Source organism: Sardina pilchardus, chromosome 24 (genome assembly GCF_963854185.1).
Source record: "Sardina pilchardus chromosome 24, fSarPil1.1, whole genome shotgun sequence".
Taxonomy (NCBI): Eukaryota; Metazoa; Chordata; class Actinopteri; order Clupeiformes; family Clupeidae; genus Sardina; species Sardina pilchardus.
The window spans coordinates 7,983,173-8,004,699 of NC_085017.1; the positions used below are offsets into that span (position 1 = coordinate 7,983,173).

General features: G+C 40.3%; 2 protein-coding genes across 9 annotated transcripts in view; both read right to left on the reverse strand.

Moving 5' to 3' along the window:
• Positions 1-676: 676 nt before the first annotated feature.
• LOC134072399 (plasma kallikrein-like) lies at positions 677-10,929 on the reverse strand. 7 transcript variants are annotated; one of them, XM_062529059.1, is made up of 12 exons: positions 10,790-10,929; positions 7,188-7,344; positions 6,949-7,058; positions 5,925-6,081; positions 5,474-5,583; positions 5,045-5,207; positions 4,765-4,889; positions 3,554-3,692; positions 2,622-2,728; positions 2,293-2,452; positions 1,788-1,929; positions 677-876 (listed from the first exon to the last, which is right to left on the reverse strand). In XM_062529059.1, exons 1-12 carry the CDS (start codon positions 10,872-10,874, stop codon positions 856-858), a joined length of 1,476 nt encoding a protein of 491 aa, XP_062385043.1. In that variant the 5' UTR covers positions 10,875-10,929; the 3' UTR covers positions 677-855. The 7 variants fall into 7 exon arrangements, with proteins under 7 accessions (XP_062385043.1, XP_062385042.1, XP_062385039.1 ...); XM_062529058.1 differs by having other exon boundaries at positions 5,045-5,213; XM_062529055.1 differs by having other exon boundaries at positions 5,444-5,583.
• A 1,859-nt stretch (positions 10,930-12,788) lies between these two features.
• zgc:91944 (uncharacterized protein LOC436941 homolog) overlaps positions 12,789-21,527 on the reverse strand; it is a 47,790-nt gene continuing 39,051 nt past the window's right edge. The window contains exons 6-11 of one of the 2 annotated variants that reach the window (XM_062529296.1): positions 21,000-21,128; positions 20,651-20,804; positions 16,696-16,778; positions 15,894-15,989; positions 15,467-15,585; positions 12,789-14,180 (exon numbers count right to left, since the gene is read on the reverse strand). In XM_062529296.1, coding sequence (XP_062385280.1) covers positions 14,037-14,180; positions 15,467-15,585; positions 15,894-15,989; positions 16,696-16,778; positions 20,651-20,804; positions 21,000-21,128 — 725 coding nt within the window. In that variant the 3' untranslated portion in view covers positions 12,789-14,036. The remainder of the gene's footprint in view (positions 14,181-15,466; positions 15,586-15,893; positions 15,990-16,695; positions 16,779-20,650; positions 20,805-20,999; positions 21,129-21,527) is intronic. The other variant, XM_062529297.1, reaches the window with a different exon arrangement.

The window sequence follows — 21,527 nt, forward strand, 5'->3', positions numbered from 1 at the left end:
AGAAGAAGAAGCTAACACAGCAAGTTGTTGCAGTAGTATACAGACATTTAAGGAACGAACCAACTGGAAAACTAGCAGCTTTAACCCCCTACAAGCACACCATATGGCAACAGTGGCAAGGAACAACTCCCCTATTCCAGGGAGAAACCTTGAGCAGAGCCCCTGGCTGAAGCTCTAATAGCAGTAGTCAAATGTAAACTACAGGTATGTTTTCATAATTGGCTGTGTATTTTTAAAAGACTGAACTGTCTCGTCTGTCTGATGTATAGAGGCAGGGTGTTCCATAGCTTCGGTGCATAATGGATAAAAGCAGCTTCACCACTGCTTGTGGATCACCTTGGGTACAGTTAGAAGATTAGCATTGGAAGAGCTAAGGTTTTTTCATGGTTAATAAGATACTAAAAGCTCAGAGATATATGAATGTACAGTACACACACACACACACACACACACACACACACACACACACACACACACAATTAATATATGCTTTTCATTACTACTATTCAATTTATTCTATAACGTTGAGTTGTCTCTTGAACATAATACATTTAATTACTGATAAATCATTTTATGACAATAAACTTGGACTTGACCTTGAACATTATACTGCCCAGAAAAAACGAAATCCATAAAAACAGACACACACACACACAAAAAAAGAGATGCGAGTTGGGCAGGTTATCTTATTATTATTTTTTTACATTTTTTTATAACCTCCACTGCCAGCATTTACGGGCAGACCACAACAAATATATTTTGCCAACAGCAGTGATGCTCCAGCTGTAGTAGTCTCTACAGGTCCAGGAACAGGTGAGGATCTCTGCATGACAGGAGATGGACTACACCTGGATTTCAGATTTCACATCCTAAAGCCTGAGCAAAAGAAAAGAAATCAGTGTTCGACTTCACACACACCAGAGGATTGTAGCAGAGGAAAATGTCAAAGTTGGAGGAAAACTCCTGTAGTTGGTCACCGTGGTTGGTACCGGGCCTGAAAATGTGCCATAGTCACAATAGTCACAACACAACCTTGCCTTTCACTGGTTTCTTTACAAACAGGAGGAATTACTTTCAATAAACCATTTATTTCTAGAATAAGGTCTGGAAACTCTCCTTTGTGGGATGTTTTAAATGCTGCCATTAACTTTGAAAACATTGGTCTAGCCTATGGTCTGGTCAATTGCATTGCACTCCTAAAGTTACTTTCTACTTTAGCATTAAGTAATTATCATTTTGGACAACATTTCTTCTTCTTTATATATATATATATATATATATATATATGTACATTTTTTTTTCACTATTGATTTGGGGACCCCTAGTGGCAAGGGGGCCTCAAGCAGCCAGTTAGTTTGCTAGTGCCTAAGGCCGGGCCAGACATTACACGATCAACTACAAATTCAGTGTATGGATGTTTGCTGGCATTGCAACTACTGCTTTATTGCTTCATCATCTTAGTGACTGAGGGGAACAAACATTAATATGAAAAGTGTTCCCAGACTGATATCTCAGTAAGAAATAGATAGAGCTATGTTTTTACTCTACTTCAGCCAGGACCATCTATTTCAACAGTTTTGTTTACTGTACATGTACAGTATATCAAATATAAAATATATAAAACCCTGGCCCAAGGGAAACAGGAATGTAGCTATCAGGTACAAGTCACTTGTTTTGGTCAGTGTAAATGACTCAACAACTCAAGACCCAAAGTCTACACGTAGTCAGTTTGTTTGCATACAGATGTAAAATTGTGGGTGTGAGTAAATGTGCATATTTATCCATACCTTTTCCACCGCTGCCGTAGCCTCTTCTGTTTTATTAGGATTATGGCAGCCCCTCAAAGAAAATCCAGACATCACCCCTTTCAGGGATGCCACTTTAGGAGGCACAGGCATTGTGATGACCCTCTTTAGGTAACACCGCCTCCTGCAGGACATGTGCACACACACACATACACACGCACGCACGCACGCACGCACGCACGCACGCACGCACGCACGCACGCACGCACGCACGCACGCACGCACACAGGCACACACACACACACACACACACACACACACACACACACACACACACACACACACACACACACACACACGCACACACACAAAAGGGATTATAGGAGCCTGATGGAAAAATGGTCATTTTTAAGTAGTCAAATGCATTTAAAGGGTTTTGCATCTGAAATCTTATGTGTGTGTTTATTTTTTCATGATCTGCTTGGTTGTAAAAACCCTTTCTAACTAGAATAGAATCTCTATGAGCTTTTTTATTAATGAAACATACCTGAAGTCAGGCTCATAAAAAGATGTGTAGACATAGGTGTAGAACTGGCAGTGAGGATCAGCCGTGCATAGCGCCTCACAGGAATTGGGGTCATCCAGTTTCACGTAGCGGATGTCAAAGCCAGGAAAATCTAGGCCCTCATAACGAATTGTTGCCCAGTCTGCAGAAAAATCAACAAATAGGGGGAAAAGAGGAACAGGAAATGCAGCTCAATCAAGTTGTGATGTGTAAAATTGTCATTGACAATGAGTAGCACATTGGAGCTCTGTCACCTGTGAGATGTAGATTTATAAGTTTTATTTAGGCTCCATATCCAACATTCCACTTACCCTTAGGAAGTTCACAGAAGCGTGATGGCATTCCAGAATACAGGTCTTCTTTACTCTGCATTGGCTTCTGATCCTTTGAATTCTTCAGGAAGCAACGCACCTTCTGTCTTTTATGGAGATCAAATGTTGCAGTTAAAAATAACATGGTGCCTTGTACTTTTTATAATCTCATGGCTAATTAATACATTACATTACAATACATTACATTAGGCCTAAAAGACATTACATTACATTTGGCAGACACTTTTTAACCAAAGCGACTTACATCATGGTACCGTATTTTTCGGAGTATAAGTTGCACCAGAGTATAAGTCGCACCAGTCAAAAAATGCCTCACAAAGAGGAAAAAGCCATATATAAGTCGCACCTGACTATGAGTAACATTTATTCAATAAATGTATTCACAAAATCCAAGACCAAGAACACAGAGGCTGTAACTAGACACAGAGGCCAAAAAGATTCATATTAATGATGAGAGGGCGTGAATGGCCACCCATCTGTAGCTGTAGACAGCTGTAGACAGTAATATTTACTCCTTTTTCATTTCGGAATTATTCAAAAACATGTTACATTTCATATATAAGTCGCACCTGACTATAAGTTGCAGGGCCAGCCAAACTATGAAAAAAAGTGCAACTTATAGGCCGGAAAATACGGTAAACATTTAAGATTTTTTAAAAGCATTTCTAGGAAAAATATAAAAAGGTAGAGTGCAGTTAGGGTAATGAAAAATGGAAAATGAAAGATAAAAAAGAATAATACAAAATTGAAAACTGTAGAGTGCAGTAAGTATGGGGGAATGTGGCTGGGAATGACCACCACCTTCTTGTCCCTTTTGAGGTTGCCATAGTTGAAGACATCTCAACAGGCACAATTAATCCCTTAACTATTACTTATGACACAAGTTAGCACATTGCTGATTACCAACACACTTTTGATAAGTGAAGAAGGTGCATTTAGGGTGAGCAGAGCAGAGGAACTGGCAGTGCTCCGCCGACACGGCAGGAATCTGTTCAAAATCGTGAGCGGGGAAATCCGTATTTGTGAGGATCCGAGCCTCACACTGTTCAGCTGCAAGAGGATGTAACAGATTTCATAGTTAAGTTAATCATGTGTGTGAAAAATATGGCGAGGAAAAAAAAAGTCAACACTGAACAGTATTCAAATTTGTAGGCTACATGAATGTTTTCAGACCCTTTCAAGTTTTTCACATTTTGTTATGTTTCATACTCATCTTTAAACACATTCAATTCATTTTATCACCAATCTACATGCAACACTTGAAATTGAGCTCTGGTGCATCCTACTTCTATCAATGGCACTTGTGATGTTCTAGACCTTAATTGGAGTCCACCTCGGCCTAAATGAATTAATTGGACATTTTAAGGAGAGGCACACATCTGTCTCTGTGAGCTCTGACAGTTGAGGGTGTATGTAAGAGTGAAAACCATGCAGAGAGAATTATCCATAAACCTACGAGACAGGACTGTGGCAAGACCCAGATCTGGAGAAGGGTGCAAGAATACTTCTGCTGCATTGAAAGTGACCAAGCGCGCGATGAAATGAAGATAGAACTATTTGGCCACAATTCCCAATGGTGTGAGTGGAAGAAACCAGGCGCTGAGCTGCACTATATGGTTCTCTTATCTTAACAAAGGAACTCTTGATCTCATTTTCAGTGCCTCTCCTACAGTAATAATGTCCAATGAATTCATTTAGGCACAGGTGGACTCAAATCAAGTTCTAGAAGCATCTCAAGGACCATTGACAGAAGAAGGACCAGAGTAGTCTGGTTTTCACCATACTAAGCTCAATCTTTTAAGATTGAACATTAGTCTGGGGAGGCTGCACTTTGTTTCTACTGCACTTCACGTCGCTTAAGTTTCGTTATCGTCACGTCACCGGCCAATAGCGTGCCAGGATTAGAGTATGGCCGTTTCTGATTGGAGCCAAAGGTTCTGCCAGTAAACAGAGGATATAGATCTGCTGGTTTCCAGCCTGAGCTGCCCGGGCAAAATTCAAATTCCCTGGAAGTTCAGGCAGGGTTCACCCAGCCTAGGACCAGAGCTAAATTGCAAGTGTCATAAGAAAGGCTCTGAATACTTATGTAAATGAATGCATGTAAGTACACGTCTGTGCATACTTTGACAATCTGACCGACTGTTGATCTGGAAGACCTTTTGTGAGAAGCCTGACACAACCCCACTCAGGATCTTCAGTGCTGGCGGTTTTGAAACTGACCAACTGAACTTCAGGTGGCATTTGTATCTGACAAGAAAGCAGACATTACTCAAATCAGTTGTAAGCTGTATGACAAGTGACACCACAACAAAATGCTTAATCATCTGTCAGTCATTCCCAGACCCAAATATAACAGGAAAGTAATGATTTGATGATGATATTCTCAAAAGAAGGTTGTGTACTTGTACAGGCCTATGGCAAAGTCATCATTCAGCCAGGAAAAGAACCGACATCCTGGATCTGATGTACAGGCTCTCTGGCACTCCTTATAGTCTGCTGTGAACAGGGAGTGATAATCGGCTCCATAGAAGTCTACATCCTCATAGACAGATGACAAACACCCATCTGATCCTTGGTGGGGGGAGGGGTGTGGGTGTGGGGGGAGGGATTGTTAAGACAAGAATAAAAGGGTGGAGAGAAAACACATCAGAACGCAGAACACATCAGAACCAACTCAACACGCATTTTAAAAACAAATGTAATCATGGTCAATGATTCTTTCACTAGACACACCTCTCATTTTTCTCTGACAAACAGTGGTAAACTTAAATCTGTTTTAAATGTGTATATGCAGCAGTTACTGAAGTGAGGAGGAAGCCGAGTGAGCCCACCAGTTGTCTCATTGCAGTTCTTAAGGGAGTAGCCTGATGTCACCCCCTCCAGCTTGTTCACTCGAGATGGTTCCCCAGTGTCTGTGTGCTTGAGGTAACAGTAGAAATGCCTGGGCAGATAGAGACAAAAATCAGATATTGTTACAAATCTCATAGACCTTGAAAATAATGCATTATGAATTTCTGTAGCATGTACTCGTAATTTCCTGACTATTAGCTGCGGCTTATAGGCCTTGATTTTGCAAAATTTCATCAACTATGAGGTCAATACATGGGGGCAGTTAATATTGCATTAATATGGTTTTGTTTCTTCTATCTTGAATAAAACAATGACAGTTGAAGTAACACCTGCGGCTTATACACAATGCGGCTAATACACAGGAAATTACTGTATATTTGTGGTGGATGTTTGTGTACTACAGTGGTTGTGGTGTGATGGCTTGTAAGGCACCTGCTGTCCCTGGTCCAGTCAGGTCTGATGAAGGTGAAGAACTGGCAGGAGTGGTGCTGGCTGCAGGCCCGCTGGCAGTGGAGCTCATCAGGGGAGAAGATCTGCAGCACATCGCTGCCAGGGAAGTCCACATCCACCCTTAAGTCCGAAAAACATTCTACACACACACACACACACACACACACACACACACACACACACGCACGCACGCACGCACGCAGCAGTGCACCAATACAGGAGAACATGAGCAAATGATGAATCATTGGTTCAAAGAGTAAGAGGGCAATGACTGTGAGAACACAAACAAACACGGTCCATCTGTGACACTGCCACATAAAATGCTTCATAAAACGTACTAATCTCAGCGTCTTTTTCTAACAGAAGATGAACGCTTCAACTAGCCCTCAGTATCTCTCCTCGCCAGGCTCACGTCACCATTCCACCTGACATCTCAGATGCATCTATCTTTGCAACACTTACTGTAGCTTCCACGATGTTTAATAAAAGCATAGGGGCTACATTCACGCATCCGTTGCTGATCAGACGAAGAAGTTTTTAATGCGGCTCTGACAACACCTCAAGATGTGTTCACATCTGCATGTTATGTGAGAAGTTTTTAATGCGGCTCTGACAACACCTCAAGATGTGTTCACATCTGCATGTTATTTTTAAACTCAGTTGTAAATATTTTCTTATGAATCAGGTAATTTTGATTCAAAACAGTGAATTTCGCCGAAAGGTGAGAAGTTTGCATGCCTGCAGGGCTGGCTTTTCATTCATACAGCTCTGCCCCTGTCAAGAGTGCCTAACCTGGCTCACTCTGGCACATCTGAATTTTCACTCCTGCAAGAATGCGCGTCCATGTTCTTTGAATGGGTGGAGTTAGGGCCAGCTTGGAGGAAAAAGGGCTATTTGAGTTGTGTATTTTCAACATCTGCTGGCCGTTTTGCGAATCCCATACCCCACCTTAAATCTGTTCAAAATGTGTATATGCAGCAGTTACTGAAGTGAAGAGGAAGCCCACCAGTCGTCTCGTTGCAGTTCTTAAGGGAGTAGCCTGATGTCACCCCCTCCAGCTCGGTCACTTCAGATGGTTCCCCAGAGTTTGTGTGCTTGAGGTAACAGTAGAAATGCCTGGGCAGACAGAGACAAAAACAGATATTGTTACAAATCTCACAGACCTTGAAAATTGAATTTGCAATATGCATTACTCTAGCAGGTATATTTGTGGTGGGTGTCGTAGTGTGATGGCTTGTAAGGCACCTGCTGTCCCTGGTCCAGTCAGGTCTGATGAAGGTGAAGAACTGGCAGGAGTGATGCTGGCTGCAGGCCCGCTGGCAGTGGAGCTCATCAGGGGAGAAGATCTGCAGCACATCGCTGCCAGGGAAGTCCACATCCACCCTTAAGTTTGGAACACATTCTACACACACACACACACACACACAGAGAGAGAGAGAGAGGTGCACCAATACAAGAGTACATGAACAAATGATGTAACTAATTGTTAACTGCTTATTGTGCACTGCTAATAGCTAATACGCACATGTTATTCTAAAGCGTTACCATACTTTTTTTCTTTTTCTCTTTACTCAATTACCAATGATACATCATTTGTTCATGTTCTCTTGTATTGGTGCACCTCTCTCTCTCTGTGTGTGTGTGTGTGTGTATGTGTGTGTGTGTGTGTGTGTAGAATGTCACTCTGAAGTGACCGAGCTGGAGGGGGTGACATCAGGCTACTCCCTTAAGAACTGCAACGAGACGACTGGTGGGCTTCCTCTTCACTTCAGTAACTGCTGCATATACACATTTTGAACAGATTTAAGGTGGGGTATGGGATTCGCAAAACGGCCAGCAGATGTTGAAAATACACAACTCAAATAGCCCTTTTTCCTCCAAGCTGGCCCTAACTCCACCCATTCAAAGAACATGGACGCGCATTCATGCAGGAGTGAAGATTCAGATGTGCCAGAGCGAGCCAGGTTCGGCACTCTTGACAGGGGCAGAGCTGTATGAATGAAAAGCCAGCCCTGCAGGCATGCAAACTTCTCATCTTTCGGCGAAATTCACTGTTTTGAATCAAAATGAATGATTCATAAGAAAATATTTACAACTGAGTTTAAAAATCACATGCAGATGTGAACACATCTTGAGGTGTTGTCAGAGCCATTTCACCATTAACAAGCTGCTTGTCATCACTTACAAGCTGCACGTTAACTGTTAACAAATATGCTTGTAAGCACCTTTAAATGCTGCTTATTAACACTTACAAGCTGTATGTTAACAGTTAGTTAATGTTATTAAAGGATAACAACAGTTAACTAACTGTTAGTAACTAATTGTTAACTGCTTATTATGCACTGTTAATAGCTAATAAGCACATGTTATTCTAAAGCGTTACCAAAAGGGTTTTTATAGTTACATATATATTTCCACGACATATACCGTAGACAAACTTAACATACAGTACCTTCACTAAAGCAGTATCTTAGAAGAGGTATCAGACACAAATGAATCATACACAGCCTCATCATTGCTTTGACAAAACTAGACCTAATAAAATCCACAGTGTCTCTGAGGTATTTATGAAGCTATCCATAATAATGTACCTCTTCTTTTGAGTTCAAAGAGTAAAAGTAAGAGGGCAATGACTGTGAGAACACAAACAAACAGAGTCCACAGTCCATCTGTGACACCACCACATAAAATGCTTAGTGGTATACCAAATGCACTTCAGTATCCATATTGTGTTTGTGTGTGTGTGCATACAGCTATAGTGAGTGTGCAAGTTAGACAGTATGTGTGTGTGTGTGTGTGTGTGTGTGTGTGTGTGTGTGTGTGTGTGTGTGTGTGTGTGTGGGTGTGTGTGTGGGTGTGTACCTGCGTACCGTATAAAAGTCAGTGCAATTCAGATCCAGGCATGAATAAATCCTAGGCCCCATCTAGCAAGAGGGAAACGTTCCAGAATGTACAGTACAGTAACATTGTGAATACTGAAAATTGCCAATGATTTCTCGCCCTCCCTTGTAATTCACCAGGACACTTAAACTTCACTTTCACACAGAAGTGCACCAATATAATAAACATATGAACAATGTTTATATAATTAGAAATCAGGCCAAAGAAAACATTTGATAAGTATTTTCATATAGTTACAGTACCCTCCAGAATTATTGGCACCCTTGGTAAAAGTTGACTAAGAATAGGTCTAAAAATAATCTTTAGGTGATTTATTGTACTCCCACAATGAAAACAATGAGGAAAAATACACCCTGCAAGGGAAGCAAATTTATTCTGAGAAAAAGGAAAATCTCATAAAGAAATAAATGTTTTTAATAAAAACACGTCACTCACAATTATTGGCACCCCTACTTGTAATACCTTCTTAAACCTCCCTTTGTCAATAAAACAGCATGTAATATTCTTCTCTGACACCCCATAAAGATTGAGAATACAAAGTAAGGGATTTAAGACCATTCATCTTTACAAAACCTCCCCAGATCGTCCAGATTGCTAGGTCCACACTTGTGCATTCTTCTCGTTGACTCATCCCACTGTTTTTCTATGGAGTTTAGATCAGGGGACTGCTATGGCAATGTCTGAAGCTTTATTTTGTGTTCAGTAAACCATATTTGTTTTGATCTGTGCATTTGTTTTGGTTCATTGACCTGATGAATGATCCAATCATGACCAACTTTTAGGGCCTTGGCAGAGATTGTTTGATTTCCTTTGAAAATGTTCAGGTTTTTCTTGGTGTTCATGATGCCATGCACCTTAATTAGGTTCCCAAGGCCTTTGGGAATTAAAACAGCCCCACAATAGCACAGCCCCTCCACCATAATTCTGATTAGGCATGGGGTTCTTTTTAGTATAGTCATTCTTCTATGTACGCCAAAGACACCTTAAGTGTTTTTAGCAAAAGAGCATAATTTTATTTTCATCTGACAATAGACCACACTCCCAGACATGTCATGGTACCATTCAGTAACTCCTGCCATTTACATTGTTCATTAAATGACTCTACTGGCTTTAACCTGACATGCTGTCTAAATAATCTATTAGCAGTGAGGTCACTTTTGAAGATTTTTTGGGGGGACTTGGTGACCCCAAGATGATAGCTTTGTCTGTAACTCTCAACAGTGGTTCTTATGGATTTTTTTGCCTATCATACCATCCTCCATACTGTGCGTGGGAGCAAAATAGCCATGGGTCTTTGTCCAAGCATGTTTGCCACATTTCCAGATGATTAGAACGTTTTAGTCATCATTTTAACTGGAAATATAGGCATTTTCAACAAAATACCTAGTTTCCATAGACATTCTCTTACTTACAAATGTCAACACAATTTCTTTTTATTTCAATTTAGTGTATTCTCTTGTCTCTCCAATGTTGAAAAATGACTAGAGGATTTAGCCTCTGAGTGACTTCATTTTCATACCATAGTGAAAAAGAACGTCATGAACTACTTCTGAAAGTTCACAGACACTCTGATTTACTTTAAAACGTTGCATTTACATAGGAAAATGCTCCTGTTAAATGTTGTACATAATATGTTTCAGGGGTGCCAATAATTGTGAGCAAGCTGTTTTTGTTAAAAATATTTATTTCTTTATGAGATTTTCCTTTTTCTCAGAATAAATTTGCTTGCCTTGCAGGGTATATTTTTCCTCATTGTTTTCATTGTGGGAGTACAATAAATCACCTAAAGATTATTTTTTATACCTATTTTTAGTCAACTTTTACCAAGGGTGCCAATAATTCTGGAGGGTACTGTACATATATATTTACACGTTACATAATCAGACCTACAGTATGTTCTATCTACTGTAACATGCTCATACCGAAGTCAAACTTAATTAACATACCTTCACTGAAGCAGTATCTTAGAAGAGATATCAGACACAAATTAATCATACACAGCTTCATCATTGCTTTGACAAAACTAGACATGAAAATATCCAGAGTCTTTTCTCTGAGGTATTTATGAAGCAAGCCATGAAAATGAAAAAGCATTTTTCAGTTCAAAGAGTAAGAGTAAGAGGGCAATGACTGTTAGAACACAAACAAACAGAGTCTACAGTCCATCTGTGACACTGCCACATAAAATGTTTTATAAAATTGAGTGGTATACCAAATAATTTAATATGAATAATGTAGCCAAAATTAGGACTTTGTGTGTGTTTAAGCTATTAACAAAATATATCATAAACGAAACAAATCCATGGTTCACTGTAGGGGGAAATGACCATGATAGCCTTCATATTTCACCCCAATATGATTCAGTCATCCATATAGACTAGGCTACTTTGTTATTCTACAGACAACTGATTGGGAATGAAAAAGAGCATCCCAGAAAGGCACAACCTCGTAGAAGTAAAGATGTAGGTATTCATCACTCTGTGTAAACCAGTGGAGGGCTGAGAACCAAAGGGGCGTAAGTGACATTTTGGTCAAAATTGAGTTATACATATCACCTGAAAGCTCTTGATGAGCTCTTTCTAACTGACAAAATTATAGAAGTAAAATATTTATAAATATAACGTTATTGAACAAAAACCAAATGTCTTTAATTGTGAACATATAGAAGCAGTTAGATTTGTTTCGGCTCTCCTGTAAAGTTGGTGAAATATCACTTACGCCCCTTTGGTTCTCAGCCCTCGCAGTGTGGACAAATGATGAAACATTTATTATTTCAATTGTAATGCTTCTTAAAGCAACACTAAAGCACTTTTGCTCTGTCGCACACACGCTATTTGTTTATCCAGCAAATAACAGACAAGGTAGAATATGTTGCATGATTTTATGAAAGTATGATGTGTTGCGACATTGAAGCAAGTCAAATTTGTAGTTTCTGATGTCTCATTTCATCGAACTACAGATACACTACCCCACCTCGTAAAGTTACATAGTGCGGTTATAGCCGATAGAGGGCCGCGAAGTGAAAGCAGAAGTGCCGTTCACCCTGTTACGAGTTGATGAACCACTGAAATGATTTTGGAAAAAAAAATGTAAGGTTCGAAAAACTCTTTAGTGTTGCTTTAACATGAAATTATGAAGTATTTGTGGAGTTCATCAGTATGCTATTCAAATATCCAGAGAATCTAATTTGCAATCAAAGGATAGAACTGAAAATAAATATTGGATGGCTGTGGTCTTTTGGACCTCAGATGGCACTGCATTAAAACCAGACCTGTTTGTAAAGAAAATCATTGTATGGGTTCTGTTTTCATTTACATTTTACATAACATCCCAACTCTTTTTGATTTGGTGCTGCATAATGTTTGATACATTTATCGCAATGTATCAATTCCTTTCCACAAATTCACCATTTTTCAAAATTTCCCTAGCATTATGACTGCCCAAAATAATTCTCTTTCATATCTTTTCATAGCTCAACATTACTAGCAGGGCCCCTTGACTTAACAATGTTGACACATTTCGATTTTGCTTATTTTTGACACAGTGTAATTATTTATTGTATTTTCCTATTTTATTCCATATGACTAGTTCTATTATAATAGAGATACTTAATATGCAGGCCCTTATAACGGTGTACAATGTAAGGTAGCCTAACATTTTTGCAAGTACTGTATTACACGACTTTCCCCCCAAAAAAATATTTACTGAATTTCAAGACTTGAATATATGCCAAGAAATGTTTAAATTCAATAACCTTCCTAGGATTTTCAGGATCGCAGGAACCATAATTATACGTTTTTGTGGGGTAAACACCCAAACACACTGAATGTTACATTGATATTACATATACAGTACATTGATATTACTATTACACATACATGAACAAAAGGTGTCACAAAATATTGCCAGAGACAAACTACAGACAATGTAATTTCTTTACATATGTTTTTATTTTGTGTCATCACTGGGTAATGCTGACAAAGGGGGGGTGGCAAGGTGCTGCATAAAGATGAGTTATAACTATGAACACAGAATTCCGATTTGATCACAATTCTCCTTTTATCTCGCTGTGATGTTAAAGATCATTTCATCTTTATGAACATCTGATTGTTACCCACAAATTCCCCCGTTCCATAAAGGTATTAACTGTGCATATTCACCTCAGTATAGCTTTGGCTTAAGAAGGGCTGAGGTGAGGAAACAGCTTCTGGCCAAAAAGGCTGAGCGGCATGTAAAAGCAGCATATAGCATTAGATGCGAAATATATCATGTGAGAGTATAGCTTTGTATAGTCTTATATACTGCACTATAGCTTATGATGGAAAGTGCTTAATAATACAATCATATATGTATAAAAACAAATTCAAATTATTACCCAGTCATTTTAAGCCCATAGAAGTCAGTAAACATAATTAATGACCGTACTGAGTGGGCTGTTTCTACTTGATAAAATAAAAAAAAAATGGCATATGTTTCTGCTAGCTCAAGATTATCATGCACAAAACTAGATAGCAGTCAACTTACTGATATATAAAACAATAATAAAAGATAGTAACATATATGGCACACTGACTCAGATGTGAGGAAGTGCCCATAAAACACTGGAAGCCACCATGATGTAAGATTCCACTGGTTAAAATTATATCAAATCCACGAAGACACATAAATTCGTTCTTGTTTGTTTCCCCCCACATTTTCCGCTTGAGTTTTCCTGAGTTGTTGCTCTTCTTTCAGGGCCAACCAACCAATAACCTTTGAGCTTCACCCCATTAAGTGAGGGGACCGTCCAAGATCGCCCCGGCTCTACAGTGTGTAATATGGCCCTTCAACCCACCTGACACACCTGTCCCGCAGGTTCTCTGCTCTACCTTATGCACATACAAAGCACTAAACCATAACAACAGTGAGAGAGTGAGACTAGTAAGGAGAGTGAGGCTTTTAGATTAAAGGGAGAAGTGGAGATTACCAGTTTGCACCACATCTGCTTCTCTCCCTGTCTGAGGACCTTGGAATGCACAATATATAGAGATAAATATTGCCAGTACTATAAGCATTATTCCTGTAGTTACATACAGTGGCCTCCCTACCACTGGAGGCACAAGAGTATTTTGGTGTGGTCTCCTGGCTAGGCTTCTCACCCAACCATGCCCCACCGAGGAGGTCTGTTCTGTCCTATGGAGTGGTCTCCCCTGGTCACTCCTCGTCTACAGCCTCTCGTTTGGACTCCTCGAACTTCTGGTCAACCAGCTGGGTGGAAGGACTAGGGAGGGTTGGTACCTCCATAGCAGTCAATGAGCTTCCATCTTGTTCAGCGTCCTTCCTCTGCGCCAGCTCCTCCTGTGCAAAGAGTTGTTGAGTCCCATTTTCACACAACTGTAATTGTGAATTTAGTTTGTAAAGCACTGTTTGAAGTTGAAAGTATTTCATATGAACAAAAAATTATTGATTTGTAAAGGAGGAGGTATTTAGTTGAAGTGTGCACATCCAAATAAAGGTGCAGAAGCCAAAAAATGAACATCCAAAATGAAGAAAAAGGTCTGCACACTTGCTCCGTATGGCTCTTCCTCAGACTTAAAAAAGTTGAGGAAGTCTGAGGAAGAGCCACACGACTCGAAGCGTAACCTCTAACGAATTCTAATAAATTGATGTCTATCAAATGCGTCTGTGCATAGCTCATCATGGTCTTGCTTTCTAACCCTGTTCTGTGATTGGTCGCCAACATCAGGCGAAAATCTGGATGTTACTTTCCTGACTGCCTTAGCAGCGTGAATGAAATCACCGCACAAGGCAGGATGGGAACACCCAGGCTACTAATCGAGAGCAAATGTGCGGACCTTTTTCTTCATTTTGCAATGGAGGCCACTGGAGCTGCTAATCGTGTGATTAGTGAAGTTCATGAGGGTGCTACAAATGTTGTTCACCCCATTTGTGATACCATTCCTATTACTTTACGATTCGTCTGGTCTATCCTCCCCTTGCATCCACGAAAGAGAATCCTGTTTTGTGTGTGCTTAATATTACTCCCCCTTTACCAGCTTCTTGAAGGAAAGTCCATATAAGGCGATTACGTGACGTGAGATACAGACTTTCCAAGTCCAGTTGGTAACTTATTGGTGTTCTTAACTCTAAAATCTTCTGTAATAAACTCCAGGTGCCCTATGTACATTGTTGGTGTTTCGTTTTATGCGTAGAAACCCTGAGCAAGCTACTGATGAGGTTTGGTGCTGTTTTTAACAATATTACTGGTAAAAATGCTATTTGGGAAGCGTTTTGTTTACTGCCCTTAGCTAGTCCACTGTTTGCGATTTGGGGCTATAACGTACGTCAGTGCAAGCTCTGTAATGATTTATCAATGAAAAATACTGTCTCCATGGCTTATTAGATGTATTTTTATGCAGAAAAAGAGTCTGATGTCACTTTTCAGCAGAGTTACACTTTAGAGCAAGCAATAATGTAAGACTACAATGGGCATGTAAACGCTTGCTTTTAAAGTGTTTACCCTTTGATGCAAGTCTCACTGATTTGATTCATATGGTTATGTTATTTCTCGGACATACAGTATAATTACTTCTTAATAATGTTGAAATGATCTTTATTCTGTAGCTTGTGTGTGCATGCTTCACCTGTTCAGTGAAACGCTGAGGCACCTGCTCAGGGAACTCCTGTGGCTCTGTATCCTCCCCATTTGAGTGACAGCTGGGGCTGGGCACCTCTATGCCATGGCTTTCCAAGATAGCTGCCTCTAACATATCACATGACACAAAACAAAACTAGTTTACTATCACTAAACACACTTTACAGAGATTTCCCGTGTATTAGCCACATTGTGTATAAGCCGCAGGACAGTGTTTATTGCGAATTAAAAGAAACAAAACCATATTAATACCATATCAACTGCCGCCGTGTATTAACCTCAAAGCTGAAGAAATGTAGCAAAGTCAATGCATGAGCTGTGGCTAATAGTCAGGAAATTACAGTACTACCGTACACTCACAATCTGTCCGAGGTGTTGACTATGGTAAATGTTTTCATATTGCAAAATAATCTCACCAATGTTGGCTCGTCTCTTCATCTCCTTCCTGCGATTGGCAAACCAGTTGTACACCTTCAGTGCCGTGACGCGCTCAAATTCGGACAGCTTGCAGCCTTAATAAACCAAGACAGCAATCACAATATGGGCACTGCAAAGAGTCAAAGACAGCTAAATGATGACATATTGAAAAAGATGTGTCACATGAATTGTTAAAAGAGCAATGCAAGTCAAACTAGCCCCTACCAAATAAAAAAGGATTTAAATCACAAACCCATCATAGCTTTGCACTTTCCATCACTTTAGAAAAACACAATTTCCAATGGAAGTAGTACAGTATATATTGTACTTTCTTTTACATTACTTGCAGTGTACAGTAGGTGGTGAGGTGCCAACTTGTCACAGTCAATGCCTCAGATTGTTTCTGGATTTCAAATTTGTGGATACAAGCTTGTGCATCTCAAAATAAATTGAGGACTTCTTTAGTTCACTGCATCATTTCTTTATTGCATTACGAATATATCCCCAAATAACTTCTCAACAAAGATAAATAATTGTGAAATACTGAATAGGGTTTAATTTTGAATGCAATCAATCAACCACCAAATTTGAAATTAACTAGCCAGCGGCAACACCGTCCGACCTCTGATGTACCTCGGCCATCCAGCGTATTCTACAGCCAGCCAATGAGGTGCGTTAGTGTCACTAGCCTTTTGTATATCATTTAATACATTAACCATACCATATATTAAATTATGAAGTGCATAATACAAATTTGAATATCATTCAAATATGTTGCCAAACCTGCTCCTGGATACAGACCTGGTTTCTGGATGACCGAGTTGCAGGCATTGGCAATCTCCTCCCTCTTAGCCTCATCAGGGTACTGATTCTCCATAAAGAAACTGGGAAAACAGACACCCATCATGAAGTTTATGGATCTAAATACTCAATACAACAACTGAATGGCCATAACTACTAAAAAAGTAGAGGTAGATCAATTCATTGGTTGGTCATCTAATTGGGATCGGCATTGACCAATAACCGAGTACATTTCGCAGATTAGTGGCTTGTGTGTACCAGTAGACTCCAGCCAGAACTTCTGGAAGAGTAAAACATTGTTGTCCCTGGGAGAAAAAGGAAAGGCTTAAATTCTTACCATTCTTTATCATGCAAATAGAGGGGGAGAAACGGACCGTACCCATATCGTTCAACCTCTACAAAAAAGCTTCATAGTCAGTGCCAGCTAGGTTTTAATTAATTTAATAGCCTACTGATTGGAGATGCAGTCGGAAAATCACACATCCTTACTTTGTACAACCTAGTTTTTTAGAGGTGTGCTACTGTACTTTGGATGCACAGGTAACTTCACAATTAGGGTGTGCACTTGACATTTTTCACACACAGGCCTGTGTATCCTAAAACAGTGTGTCAAAATATTGGAATATCATATGTTATTATTAATGATTACTAGACTTAAACCTATTACTTGACATAAACCTTAGCTCAACTGACTAACCCCATTTGGCAGAGGGTATACCTCTGCGACAGTATGCTTCATACCCAAGCAACAACTTGAACATGTATACTTCTAGCAAATCACATTTAAAGGACTAGTATCCCATTGATCATGCCTCCTGTGCAGTAGAAATACAGTGCAGACTCCCCAGACTAATGTTCAATCTTAAAAGATTGAGCTTAGTCTGGTTATATGTATATTTTCCACAAAAACCTTAATTATTATGATATCCGATACTGTGCATACATAAAAAAAAATCACAATTATTTCTTACAGTATGGATATCCATTACCTGATGCCTTGAAACAACATTTCGATCCTATTACAGAAACGTACTGAATGTGCAAAACTCAAACAATGACATTTTTAGATGGTTTTATTTTTTGACCCTTTTGAAAACTGATTGAGACATTATCTGTACAACACATTACACAAGAAATATGCAAGGGAGCAAAGGAAGTGGGTCTTGTGAGTTTAGAGCCAAAATTAATGAATTACATTAAGAAGAATACATTCGTCATCTTAATGACTGCCCATTTCAGGCTTATCCTCAAACCCAATATTACTTTCATACATCAAAGCAGATTTTCTTTGGGAACACAAGAAAAATAGATCATTGCTTCCCCCTTCTATGAGGTAATGGTACGCTGCAGGTGCCAGATATCGAAGGAGACCGGCAATGTACCAAACCATCTCAGAGCAAGTCTCTGCCTCTGCACAAATCAACAGTATAGTGAAATAAAACACACCCATGTTTTGTGAACAACATTCACCTTTTTACACATTTATCCAATAATGTAGGACACTTCATATTTACAGTAGGAACTACGTGATTGGATCTGAATTGTTGACAGGTACAAAAGTGTACTAATGCAGGTGAAATGTGTTGACTGAGTGGAAAGTTTACTAGATAGAGATAGATAGATGATGAATAATGAATAAAGTTATCATTTACAAATGATAGTGTTACTGCAGCAATTAATAATATTAACATAAACAACACACACAAGTAAAATGAATAAACAAATTAACAGAATCGCTGTATAAAGGTAGGGTAGAAGATCCTGGAAAACAATTCAGCAAAGCTGCATTTTGAAAATATACAGGTCAGAAGTCCCAACCCCTTTCTTCAGACTTCCCTGGAAGTCACGCCTCCAGAGTACAGGAACGTGCTATGCTTGTTCACGAGCAGGAGGGAGGAGCAGATTGCAGTTTGATAGATGCATCAGAATCCAGAAACAGTCCGTTCAGTATGATTGGATAGTGTTTTTCCTGGATTGTTCGTTATAAAGGCCACTAAAACTTTTCATCTTTGTGTCAAAACTTTTAATTAATTGGTTGCAATGGGGGTGTGAAGTGTATTTCAAGCAATATGTTAAAAAATGCTCCAGAGAGCATACTCCAAGCATCTCCAACCCCACCTTTAAAATGTGCATTGTCCCTCAGAATAATGATTCTCCTCTCCTGACACAAAGGCAAGTCATTATAAATTGTTACAGCACTTACAAGCACAAGCTCATTTCATCGGCTGGTTTAGCTTTTTGGTGCCGTTCGCTCTGATAATTGCACTAGAAAGAACAGACTAGTAAAACATTCAGCATTGTGCTGCACACATACTGTAGTGTAAAGAGGAAAGGTGACAGTAGTCCTCCGCGGTGCTCCTGTGCTGCAGACTACCAGCTCAGACACATATCCTCTCAGCTGTCCAAACTGTGATCTGTCCATCAGCTAGTCAATGATCCATGAGGTCATGGAGGTGTCCACCTGCATCATATGAAGCTTCTCTCGCAACAGTATTGGTTGTGTTGTGTTGACTGCACTGGAGAAGTCAAAGAAACACTACTCTCACATAGCAGCCAGGTTCATACAGGTAAATGTGGGTTCGCTGAAGCAGGCAGATGACTGCATCCTAAACACCAACCTCAGAGCGGTAAGCAAATTGCAGTCCAAGGAGGTCCAATTGGCAAGCATCAATTTCTTCAGGACTTCCATGCAGGGGGACAGGAGGCCACCAGTCTCGTCATTGAAGACAACTGGAGAAGACTTCTTGGGTACTGGAACAAAGCAGGACGTCTTCCACAGCACCTTCTCCTGACACAGGCTGTCCAGCATCGTCCTGTAGGCTTTCTTGCCCCGCCCCTCTTCTTTTTGTTAAGCTGCCCCTTTAGGTCACATGATTTTACATCTCCAGAAAATCTCCCTTGTGAACTCTCTCAGTAGATAATAAGGACATAAATTCATGGCTAACATGGCTAACGTGTCTGGGCTTGTGTGGTAGGAGGAGGCTTCATTCAGATTTGCATTCTTTCTTCAGAGTGCAAGGCCAATTACGATTAAAAAACTTAAAGTATGCAATATAAGTATGCCATTAGAAAGAAAGTTGAAAGGCCGTCAGTTGCAAGGCATCTCAACACTACAGGCCATGATGCCAATTCACTTAGGTCACACAGCCTACTAGAGGAGGAGACCATGAAAACCTGAAGAAGGCACTAAACACGCAATAGACACATTTTGTATGCAAATTTTGTAAACATTTTATATTTTTCTTCTTCAATGTCTGGGGTCTTATAAGGGTTCCATCAGATGAATGTGTCCAAGGTTACACCAACTGTTGTTGAACAACACAGGAAGACCCCTCCTTTCTTCTTACCGCTCAACCTGTGATCTCTGTCCGCCCAAATAATCCGTAAGCCTGGAACTGTGCAGTTCGAGTCCTGACCTTTTTACTTTGACTTTACTTTTTTTACAGCCAATCTCGGTGAAGGAAATATCAATGGCTCCATACAGTAAACCTTGATTTATGTCTTATTGTAGATGGGGGGAAAATTACAGGCAGAACCCAAGCAAATGATTGCTGCATCATCTCAGATTTCAGTATCTATACTCTTTTGATCCCGTGAGGAAATTTAGAAATGTATCCCAATCCGTGAATTAGTTAAACACACAGTGAGCACACAATAACCCAGAGTGAGCTGCCTGCTACTGCTGTGCTCGGGGAGCAGTTAGGCGTTAGGTGTCTTGCTCAAGGGCACTTCAGCTGTGGATGTGGGCATGGGAGAGCAGTGCTCAACCACTTCCCCCGCCCACATTTTCCTACAGGTCTGAGATCGAACCAGCAACATTTTGGTTACAAGCTCGAAGCCCTAACCAGTAGGCCACGTTTGTTTAACACTCTGTAAAGTGTCATAAAACATATGTAATCGCTCTATAGGTAAAATTAAATTCAAAGTGAAATATCTCAACGTTTAATTAGCTCACCTCTCCATGATTGACTGACACTCTTTCCTCCATGTAAATCGACTCCCTCTGCGCAGCCGGAAAGGCCCGCCCATTATTCCCCGATCACCAGGGCTACCTCCCATCCTCCAGTCGGGTTCTTCTTTCACCAAAGAGCGCATGGACAACGTAGCTCCTGCACGAGGAGACATTATGAGGCTAAATATCGAACTTAACCCAATAAATAATCCTTCTCTTTATGCCCAAAACATGCAGATAATGTTTATTCACAGCTGGGCAAGCCTTATAAAAACATCAACTAAGGACACATGAGACACATGTGTGGTTATGGCATGGGGGTGACACCCTGACATGTGATGGCGAGGGTTACCTGTCTGAGCCTGCTGGTGGGCAGAGTACCATGGCAGCAGGTGCAGCAGCAGTTCCCTCTGCCTACTCCAAGGGGCATCATTCCTGCTCCTAGGGGTCTGCATGTGCTGGCTTTCGCTCCACCTGATTCCTTAAGGCAGTCAGCCAATCAAGAAAGACTGTGCGTTAACACAGGGGCTACTCTGTCGCAGGCAACTCCCCCTACAGGGGTTGTGAGTCCTTATGTTAATAGAGTGATTTACTCGAACATCAAGAGCCCCAAATGTAGATCAACAGGCTACTTGTGTTTATTTTTTTGTTGGTGTTGGTGATCTGGTTGAATTGCACACTGGATTGCATACATAGTCAGCCCAAGCAGAGAGGTTTGTGTTGCCCATGCACAGTGGAGCATTAAAAGAAAGTGGAGCCACATTAGCATCAGGATCGAGTGTTAAGTGGAGAGCTGCTGGAGCACTGACACCGAGTGCTGTAGAGCAATCTTTTAGCTGAGGAGATGAAAACCAGCACGACAGCACCAGGATTAGGACTG